This window comes from Terrapene carolina, unplaced genomic scaffold (assembly GCF_002925995.2).
Source record: "Terrapene carolina triunguis isolate 2854851 unplaced genomic scaffold, T_m_triunguis-2.0 Scaffold34576, whole genome shotgun sequence".
Taxonomy (NCBI): domain Eukaryota; kingdom Metazoa; phylum Chordata; order Testudines; family Emydidae; genus Terrapene; species Terrapene triunguis.
Window position 1 is genome coordinate 19,587 of NW_020698927.1, and position 9,865 is coordinate 29,451.

At 40.2% G+C, this 9,865-nt stretch overlaps 2 protein-coding genes across 5 annotated transcripts in view; one reads left to right on the plus strand and one right to left on the minus strand.

The window, feature by feature from the left end:
- The window catches only part of GTPBP8 (GTP binding protein 8 (putative)), an 8,267-nt gene extending 4,886 nt beyond the window's left edge, over nucleotides 1-3,381 (plus strand). Inside the window, exons 6-8 of one of the 4 annotated variants that reach the window (XM_024203294.2) lie at nucleotides 340-458; nucleotides 2,568-2,693; nucleotides 3,189-3,381. In XM_024203294.2, coding sequence (XP_024059062.2) covers nucleotides 340-458; nucleotides 2,568-2,649 — 201 coding nt within the window. In that variant the 3' untranslated portion in view covers nucleotides 2,650-2,693; nucleotides 3,189-3,381. The remainder of the gene's footprint in view (nucleotides 1-339; nucleotides 459-2,567; nucleotides 2,694-3,188) is intronic. The other 3 variants (XM_024203293.2, XM_029914303.1, XM_024203295.2) reach the window with 3 other exon arrangements.
- A 1,276-nt stretch (nucleotides 3,382-4,657) lies between these two features.
- LOC112108967 (kinetochore protein NDC80 homolog) overlaps nucleotides 4,658-9,865 on the minus strand; it is a 33,119-nt gene continuing 27,911 nt past the window's right edge. The window contains exons 12-14 of the mRNA XM_026646252.1: nucleotides 9,616-9,746; nucleotides 7,367-7,469; nucleotides 4,658-5,209 (exon numbers count right to left, since the gene is read on the minus strand). Coding sequence (XP_026502037.1) covers nucleotides 5,087-5,209; nucleotides 7,367-7,469; nucleotides 9,616-9,746 — 357 coding nt within the window. The 3' untranslated portion in view covers nucleotides 4,658-5,086. The remainder of the gene's footprint in view (nucleotides 5,210-7,366; nucleotides 7,470-9,615; nucleotides 9,747-9,865) is intronic.

Below are 9,865 nucleotides of genomic sequence, written 5' to 3' on the forward strand. Positions count from 1 at the left end.
AAGGTGATCTGCACAGGGAAAAAAATTGTCCCCCTTCCCCCCCCCCTTTTTCTTTTTCATACTGTATAGGGAGGCCTGAAAATCTTTTTTTTTTTTTTTAAAGGTCTGAAGTTTCAAAATTGACCTTATTTTTGGTGCCCAGTTTGACACCCCTTAAAGAGGCCTGATTTTAATAGGCTGGGTGCTCAGCATTCATGTCCTAGTATCCCATTAGATAGGACATGGAGCAGTTTGAAAGCGGTGGGAGGGTGATACCTCTTGGCAAACATTTCCAGGTTTATGGTAAAGCAACATTCTTTCCCCCCGCTCCCTAAATCTTCTCTTTATGGATTTGTGCAGTTTGTGTTAACCAAAATGGACAAAGCTCCCAAGGGACTGTTGGTTAAAAATGTACTGGAGATCCAAGACTTCGCAGAGAAACACACTCAGGGGTGCTTTCCTCAACTCTTCCCAGTCAGGTAAAGCTCACTTCTACTGATGTCTTAATTTTAAGCACCTGAAAAACACCAAACTCACTGAAAGGTATGACAGTTTGGGAGACCGAACTCCTGTTTATGCCCAGAATAGGTACAATGGGCAGTGTCAGGGCAAGTTACCCTCATGCTGATCCCATCCTATCTGAGGGAGAACCCCCTAAAGAGGTGAGAGGAGAGTTCAGCTTTCAAGGCCCATTCCTCGTTTGGTCTTTCAGATGAGACTGGCAGCAGAGGCACAACATATGATGGTGGGTTTTGTGGTGTGAATGCCTGTCTGAGACTACCGCACTCATTTTAAACAGACCACGTATGGGCAATAGCTTGGGACCAGGTTTGAAATGGTTGTGGCTTTCTTAGGCATACCAAGGATAGCACGTGCAGTTATGCTGCCCAATACAAATTAAGGCTACTTTGCGCTAAGACTGTATACAAAGTATCCCCTCTGCAGATGCGGGAATGGGCAGAGAGGCTAACATGCAGTTCTACTCTGAAAAAGAGCAAGATAAAAATTGCATCTTACGTAAAGGCTCTGCTGCCTGTGTGTAACTTTAACTTCAATGTTCTTATTCCGGTTAGCCCTGCAGAGCCTGTACAACTGTGGGAGAGGGAGCTGGGTTCTGTTTTGGATCCAGCATTAGCAGAACAGGTAACCAGTTTCTGATTTCAGGCCAAGCTCTGCCCTTGGTTACATCTGTACCACCTCACTGAACCGAGCTGCGTGGTACAAATGTAACTGAATGGAATTTGGCATATAGAATCTTGTACGGGGGGTGGATGTGTTGGAAAGAACCCAGCTTGACTCTGTTTCTGGGTTGAGACTGTAGCAATTTAAAAAATCTCTTTGTGTAAATAGAGCAAGGTTGATGTTGAGCGTGTCAAACATGGGACCCCAAAATGCTGCTTTTACAGTGTCAGTTTTCCGAGTAGAACTATGCTAAGGCCTAGAGCCACAAAGCGATGTAGGCTCCTAAGTGACTTGGCCAAGGACACACAGAAAAGTTGTAGCAGAGCTTGAGATAGAACCCAGATATCCATTGCTCTGCATTTGTGAAGTCACTTACAGCGGTGCAAAAGGCTACCAAAAATCAGCATGGTGTAATGTTCTACAGCCACTTGGTATGGGTATAAGTGACTACCCAAAGCCTGTGCTTTTAGTATCATATCTCCTCTCCGGGGTCGCTGTGCCCTTATCTCATATGGGCTCGGGATTTTTTTATTTGATATTGGGCAGTGAGCAATTGTCAATGTGGGGAGATCAGCACTGGATTTTGTAAGATAACGTGTAAAGGAGTACACCAGTTTGTAACTGTCATGATAATGTCCCTTTATAATGAGATCCTGAATTAAGTGACGAGCCACAGCCAAGCTTCCATTGCTGAGCACGTTGTACCTGATAAAAGTTCAAATGTAGCTCCTTTATGGAGAAACATAAGTGAAATCCTAGGACACTGAAGTCAATAGGCCAGAATTTGACCCGTGACATTTAAATTAAGTGGTGTGTATAACTGGGGAAAATCCTATGTAACATTTTTTCCTTGTTTAAAAGAAATCTCAGCAGAGAACCCTAGTAAAAATATTAAACATCACCTTATTTTGAACATGTCTTGTGAAGTTGTTAAACTTGTACTAAGGGTTGCCGAACTCTAAACCTCAGCTGCAGAGTGTAGCAACTCTGTTATTATTGCAGCAGTAAACTAAATGGAAGAATTAACACCTAATTTCATTGGATAGAAAATGTTTAGGGCACCACTGAGCTGTAATTTCAAACTCTTGTGAAGCTGCATTTTTGCACCAGAAAGACAAGTACTTCCTTCTACACACAAAGCTAAGTGAAGAGAATCTGTGATGTACCATAACATTTTTTGCTGATTCCACTCTGTGATTATGCAGTGGGTAGAGTTAAAGTTGCTGCAGGAACTATACATTTCCTGATTGTTGTGGGACTAAATTATTGATGTTTTAAAATGTATCAAACAATTGGCTGACTTTGAAGTTACCTGTTACTCCAAGGGACGGTGGCAGCTTAGCAGAATTAGGCACCTGCATTTAAAGGAAGCAAGGACCTGAACATGTAAATCTTTGTTTCTACAGTTCCATAGAGTATTCTGGCATCCACCTGCTGAGGTGTTTTATAGCCCATGTTACCGGAAACCTTCCCATGATGAATTCTTGACAGCCACAACTCTCCTGTTGTATTCTACTCATCCAGCACAACAGGTACCAACCATATTGCTCTGGACTTTGCTTTTTGCTTTGTAAATAAGATAAAATAGTGAAATTATTTTGAGGGTTTGTAACAAGTTTCCTTAAATTTTCATTAACAAGTTAAGTGATTCATGCAGCAGAATGTTATCTATGATTTTCTAGATGCATTTATTGGTATTAATTTACTAAATTGACAAAAAATAAAGGATTTTTAAAGCTTATGTTTTAACAAGCTTCCACTTGTTTCCCTTCCTTGTTATGAAGATAGCTTTCATTTAAAGCCTGCTTCACAATTAAGGCTTAGATGCTAGAACATAGCGGTATAGCAAGAGAAACGCCAACAGAGTGCATGTGGCCCTGGCTATAGCAACATTCTTTATTCACTGATCAGCTGTCACTGTCAGTCAATTTGTTTTAATACAGATAATATATGAGAAGAGGGTCACCCTATGGAATTTGAACTTGTTGATGTATGTGTTCAGTTCTAAATTTTCATGCTTTCTTTAGTGGTGACAAGGAAGTAGCAAGAACACTCTTTCCTGCTGTATTGCTGTAGGGCTTCCTACCTGGAGGTGGAAAGGACCTGCCCTTTAAGAAGTTATGAGAGGATGATGACTGAAAAGAAAGTCTGGTACACAGGCTGCATGGAGTTATGTGGTACCTCCACTCTATGCCCCAAAAGGAAATTACCCTAATGTAATTGAGCCAGTGGCTACAAGCTGTGAGGGCTCTTCACCACCCCATCAGTTCCTAGGAGAAAGAGCAGATGAAAAGCTGTGACTTTGTGAATGGCGAGAAGATGACGACTGCTTTGACAGCACTTGTTAATGGAGCACTCTGCTGGAAGAATTAGTACTTACATAGCATCTATTGCCTTAGAGAGCAAGGCCTGAGGATTTCAAAGGGGTGGAGGTTGCCTCTCCTTTTTGCACTGTGTTCTCTTGCTTAGCACAGACTTCATTGTGGACCTCTCAGGGAACAAACCAAAATTCTAAAGTGATGACAACTGACCATAAAGGAGTGAACTTCCATGGCAAATGAGGTACATGCTGCATATCTGGCCCTACCTTGTCCCTCAGTGTCAGCCTCCTATTCTTCAGGGGCACGTAACAGATGTGGAATAAACTTCTCACACTAAGTTGCATCTGTCCAGCAATGCCCACTAGATGGCATAGCTGTAGTGTTACTGATGGGTAAGGTTTCCTTCCCAGAAGATCGCCCATTCTTAAGCTCCGTTTACACTGGTGGGGTGTGGAGTACTGGCTGTGTTCTCACTTGTCACTGCAGGGGCTAGCTGTATGCCATGGCAACAGGCTTCAAGAGGGGGGAGCAGCTGGAGCCTTTCACTGGGGCAGGGGAAGGCTTAAGTAGGAGGATGTTACACTGCTAAAAATAGCACTGTAGAGCAAGGAGGTAGGTGTGTGTGCGCGCATGCGCGCACACACACACACACAGCGCTCTCCAGCCTGGGGGTTCAGGCATGTGCTCTTCACTGAAGCAATCCTGTTAAATACCAATGCTATGTCTGTACTCTACATGTGACTTAAGTGTAGATTAAAAGGGTGTGTGGTCAAGTTCATGTCTGTTCATAAAAGGAAATGCTTTACCTAACCTAATTGTCATTAGATGTTAATCCTGCTACCTGATAGTAGCCACTCCTAAAAACAGGATCTGGGAGTTGTTGGAACAGTAGCCTAATGCAGTAAACTAATTCTTATGTGCTGTAAGCAAAAGAGATTGATCAAAGTACTTAGGAGTTAAATCCATCAAGCAGAACAAAGGGAGAGTCAGGGCTATGACTCCATCTATAACCACTGTTAGAAGTGCTTAGTGTCATAACAGCAGAGGTGCTGTCCCAACACTTTGTGTCCCAAATGGTACATCTCTCAGGGGCAAAGAGTTTCCTGGAGCACATGCTATGGCTCAATGTCAGTTCTTGGTGAATAGTTTCAGCATGCTAGCAAACACTTTTCAGAAGCATCCACTCAGTTTTGGGTGCTGCATGCTCTGGGCTCTTGCCAAGTCAAGCATCCAAAATTAATGGACCCTTTTGAAAAGTGTGTCTTAAATCCTATAGCTTCATATACATCTGCCTGCAGAACCCAAGGTTCTTATTTAAAAAAAAAAATCACACTACACCAACTGCTATCAAAAATCTTTATGAAATACCTTTGATATTTTTAAATACACACACAGTTTACATTTGTAAGAATTTAATAAATATATACTTAGGAGTAACAGCTCTCAAACAGCACATTGTGGACCAGATCCTGTAGTCCTTGTACATACGTAATTACCATTAGATTGACTGCCTTGGGAGTTAGTGGAAGGAATGCAGGACTGGCCCAGATTACAATTGTGCTACAGGGAAAAAAAATGCATAGGTGAAGTCCTCCATGCAAGGGTTATAGAGCATTAGCTTTACTTTTATATTTAGCTAGGATTTGTTTCAGGTTGTCCAAGAGGTCTTCAGACATAAATTCTTCAAACACTGTATCAGCTTTTGCATTATGCTCAGCCAGGTATTTCTAGGAAGAGAATGTTACTGGTGAGATTTCCAACTTTCGTTTTTAACCTAAAAGACATGCAGCTTCTGTGTCAGCACCATGTGCATCTTTTATTATTATCCACTGCATTGGAATAAGGCCAGCTATCTAATTTAAATAGTAAAACTGGTTTCTTCAATAAAAAAAATAACTAAATAAACTCCAAGATCTGACTCGATAGTAAAGTAACTAGGTTGAAAACAGCTATGTTTGACAGTGGCATGCCACCAAACTTTGTGAATTCCTAGGGCACAAATCTGATCCCTAGGAGTTCTTGTGAATAAAAGACATACCTGTGTTGCCTATTAAAATAGTCTCAACTCATAGGCTGATGGTGTAAAAGCCAATCCTGTTCTTGAGGGAGGTTAGCATAGCAGAACACCAAAGGAGCATGGATAATTTGTTGATTTTTAGGAAGCTTTAGATCCCTCTTAAATGTCTGCAGAGTGACTGGTAGCTCTCTGCCATAGTGCCTCTTCTTCACAGACCTAAGACTTTTTTTTTTTTTCTTCTATTTCCTGGTACAAACCTTCAGAGAAATCCCAGCTTCATTGAAGTTAATGGTGCAGGATGTCACTCTGAATATCTAAGTATGCCTCTTCTCTCCCCTAGTCTAGCATTAGTTGTTTCCACATTTCTCCTTCCCACTGAATGTGTATATTTCAGATTGGAAACATGCAATCTGAATCTTGCACTTGGATTACAGTGTCCTAACCATTTACCTTCCCCAGACCCGAAGAAGTGCTGTGAAGCTCGTAAGCTTGTCCCTTTCAGCAACAAAAGTTGGTCCAATAAATATTACCTCACCTAGCTTGTGTCTAATGGCCTAAGCATTCATCTCCCTTCTGTAGCCATCCCCTGCACAGTCACTACAAGTGTAATTCCATTTTAGAAGGGGTTTTGATGGCCCAATACTTTCACTAACCTAGATGAATTTACACAGCAAACTGCACACTCTTTATGGCGTAAGCCCTCTTGGTTAAAATTGTTTTCCCTGAATAAAGGTACTGGCAACATTAATTGTGAGGCAGATGCTCTAGGGATAGTCAGGAGCCCAGAGTTCTATTTCTACTTCTGTCATTTCACTGCCCTTGGCTGAATCCCTGGCCCCTCTCTGTGCCTGTTTCCCCTCCCACAGTTTGTGTTGTCTATTGTAATGCAAACTATCAATCACATCCCACCCTTTGCGGATTGGTTAATAAGCCTTTGAACTACAGGAGAGGCTATTGTCATCTTTCCAAAATGATCTCTACTTTTTGCAGTTCTGATAACAGAGGGTCTGAACAAACTAGAACATCCACCCACATCAGCAGTACTGAACACCAACAATTCAAGTATTTGGAGACCTACAGTGTCTCCTTTTTCAAATACAGCCCAGGAAGAACAATTGCAATTGTTACTGCTATTTCATCCTACATTCAATCAGTGTGGTGACAGCTGTTTTAGGTGAGGTTGGCAAGGCATGGTGCTGTACTTTTGCAGCCTCCAAGCTCTTTGGCAAAAGCTTAATAGACATTGGAAGCATTACAAGGGGTCATTTTACCAGTAAACTGGTCATTTTACTGGCTCTGCCAATAATTTGAGGGGGAGGTAGGGAAGATGAGCTATGGAGTATGTGCGTGTATGTATATATATATATATATATATATATATATATATATATGACTAAGGCAATCAGTCATGAAATATCCATAAAAGGAACCCTAGAACAAGAGACCATTAAGAGGCTATTCCCAACACCACACACTGGTTGGGTGCTCTGCTTGCACATGGCAGTTAGTTTCAGCACATTTTTAATCCACATGGAATTTGCTATTGTGTCACTTTGGGAGAAATTGTGGACTTTTCTGTACAGGAAGGGAGAAGGTTCAGCATGCCCAGACAAACAGGAGAGAGATTTGTTCTTTCCAAGCAGCTTGGAGACACTAACCAGTCACTCCCGAGAGAGAGACTGACTGACTGACTTTTGGGGAGAACAGACCACCTCTTTCTTCATAACCTGCCATGAACTGGGCAGGACGTGGAGAGAGAGAGAATTAAAGAGGGGTGGCGTGGAAATGAACTGACCGTAAATTGCCTTTTGGGCAATGTATATTTCCTAACCCTGCTTTCGTGTTAACAGTAATGGGTGTGACTTACCTCTACAGACCCCACATGAAAAGCCACCATCTCCAGGACACGGTACAACTTATCAAGCAGTTGCATTTTCTCTTCATTTGTTGTCCTCACAGCAATCTGGTGCCTGAGGAATACAAATACATTCCCTTAATTGCATGCCCAGGCCAAAGAGAAACCTCTTCATTTTAAGGTTGACAATGTAATAAATGTTAGAAAAACTCAACAGGCTGGATAATTTAAATCAAAGTAATTTAAATCAAGGCAATTTAAAAATCACCAAATGGAAAGCCTCGATTTAAACCTACTTTTCCATTTGTACTTCAGTGTCTTTCTAAAGGAAGGTGCATTCTCATTGGAAGATGCAACTATTAAAATGTTAATTTACAACTAAAGCCTTTTCACTAGATTTAGTGCATCCTTTTGCTACCTAAGAGGATACACTAGAACTATCTACATTTAAGCAATTATGTAGCTTAATATTGTCAGATTAACTGTACATTAGAAAATTGTGAGTGATACTGCTTATTTACTAGATAATTTACTTTTTGCTCTGATTTGTGTCAAGCTGTAGTAGGATGGTAACTGGAATTTAAACAAACACAAAACAGAATATAAAATACCACCTTAAATGTTTTGGCTAGATAATCTCTTATCAAAGCATGTTCCACCTTTACAACTAAATGATTTATTAAACAGAGATTAACTACTCAGTGGATTAAACTGGTTATTTCAGGTGAGCTTGGGAAAATTTTCAAATATGCCTAAGTAAAAGTGAGTTTAAATTCCTAGTCTCACCTAAGTCTCTTGAAAATAAGACTGTCTCCTAAATTACTCAGGCTGACCTATTGTGCCATATTTAAAAAGCTTGACCTCAAACGTTACTCAGGAAAAACATCATCTATATAGAAAACAGCTATTAACTCAGTTTGCTTGTTTTTTGTCCAGATTTAATTTTAAACAGGTTTATTTTTATAAAAAATAATTTAAATAAAATAAAAATCCAATTTCAAATAAAATCTAATCCTGAAACTAAGACTATAGATAAAATTGAGTACCTATACAGTTTATACATTCTCTAGCAAGCATCTAGCCAATTCAGCATTATCAGACATTACAATAACCTTACATCTAATCTCTCCCAATACATTTTTAATCAGTTCAAACATATCAAAACCTCTATAAAGGCAGTGAACCATCCATGTACACAGGAGTATTTTTAGGTATTATATATAGATGTAGTCTAAGATGAGAAATCTTAGTTACACAACAATATTATGCGTGCTTTGTAGTGTTAAAAATATTAACATTCTGCAGCTATATGTGTAGGGCTAGACTTTGAATGTGCATGGTTTATGTAGCATGGCACAAGATAAAGCAGGGGACTGGGACTCAGATTTGAGAGTTCTATTCCTGGCTTTGCCACTGGCCTGCTGGGTGACTTTGGACAAGCATTTTCCCTTCCGGTGCCTCAGTTTACCCATCTGTAAAACGGTGGTAATACAGACTTCCTTTGTAAAGCACTTTGAGATCTACTGATGAAAGGCTATAAAAGAGCTAGAAGGTATAATATTAGGACTTTTATATGTTCAACAAGTGTGTCAAGTCTTGGGGCCTTTCTGTAGAACTTGAAAACTCAAAGACTCTTGATAGATGGGGCATAGAATTGGAATATGTAATAACTAACATTCACATGGCTGGATATTAGAGAATGCATGAACTGTAAAGGATACTGAAACCTTTAACTACAGTCCAGTCACTATTGAAAGTTAACTTCTGAATTTCACAGTATATGGAAATGTGTCCAAACACATACAGGTATTTCGGACTCACTATGGCAGACTCACAGTAGCAAGGCTGATTAGAAATGGGCTTTTCCCCTCAAATCAATTTAGTCAGTCAAAAAAAAAAAAAAACAGGGTTAATTTTCAAAAAGTGAAAAGGTTTTGGTTTCTTGACAAAGTCCATTTTCCACTGAAAGTAGCAGGCACTTTTCTTACGTTTGTCTCAAATTTTAACCAGCCCTTGCTATGCAGGCATTAATTAATACTCCATACTGCAAGGTTCTGGGAGGAAAGAGAGTTAGTGATATGGGAACCATAGTATATGTGCAAGACTAAGGGCTAGTTACGTATTCAGTCAAGGAAATCTTATACAAACTACAGAAATTCACCATCAACCTTCCAGAGTATGGTTTTCTCTCTACATTGCAATGCAGTAGACTTCTCAGGAACAATCTGTTTTAAAAAAAACATCTGGCTGTGTGCACTTACTTCTTCTGAATTTCGTGTAGCTCATTCATAGCTTCATTGAGGCCCTCGTTGACTCCAGCCTCAATTAGGTTTTTATGTATCTCTAGAGCTTGCAGTTCAGCTGCACTTTTTTCCTCTTCTTCTTCAGCCACCTAAGGAAGGATAAACAAATTCTGATCAGCAACATGTTCCTCAGACTAAGTTTACCTACCAATAATTAAAGTCCTAGAACTTGCTAGGAGAGTGGACCTCCTGCCAGCAGAGGAATACA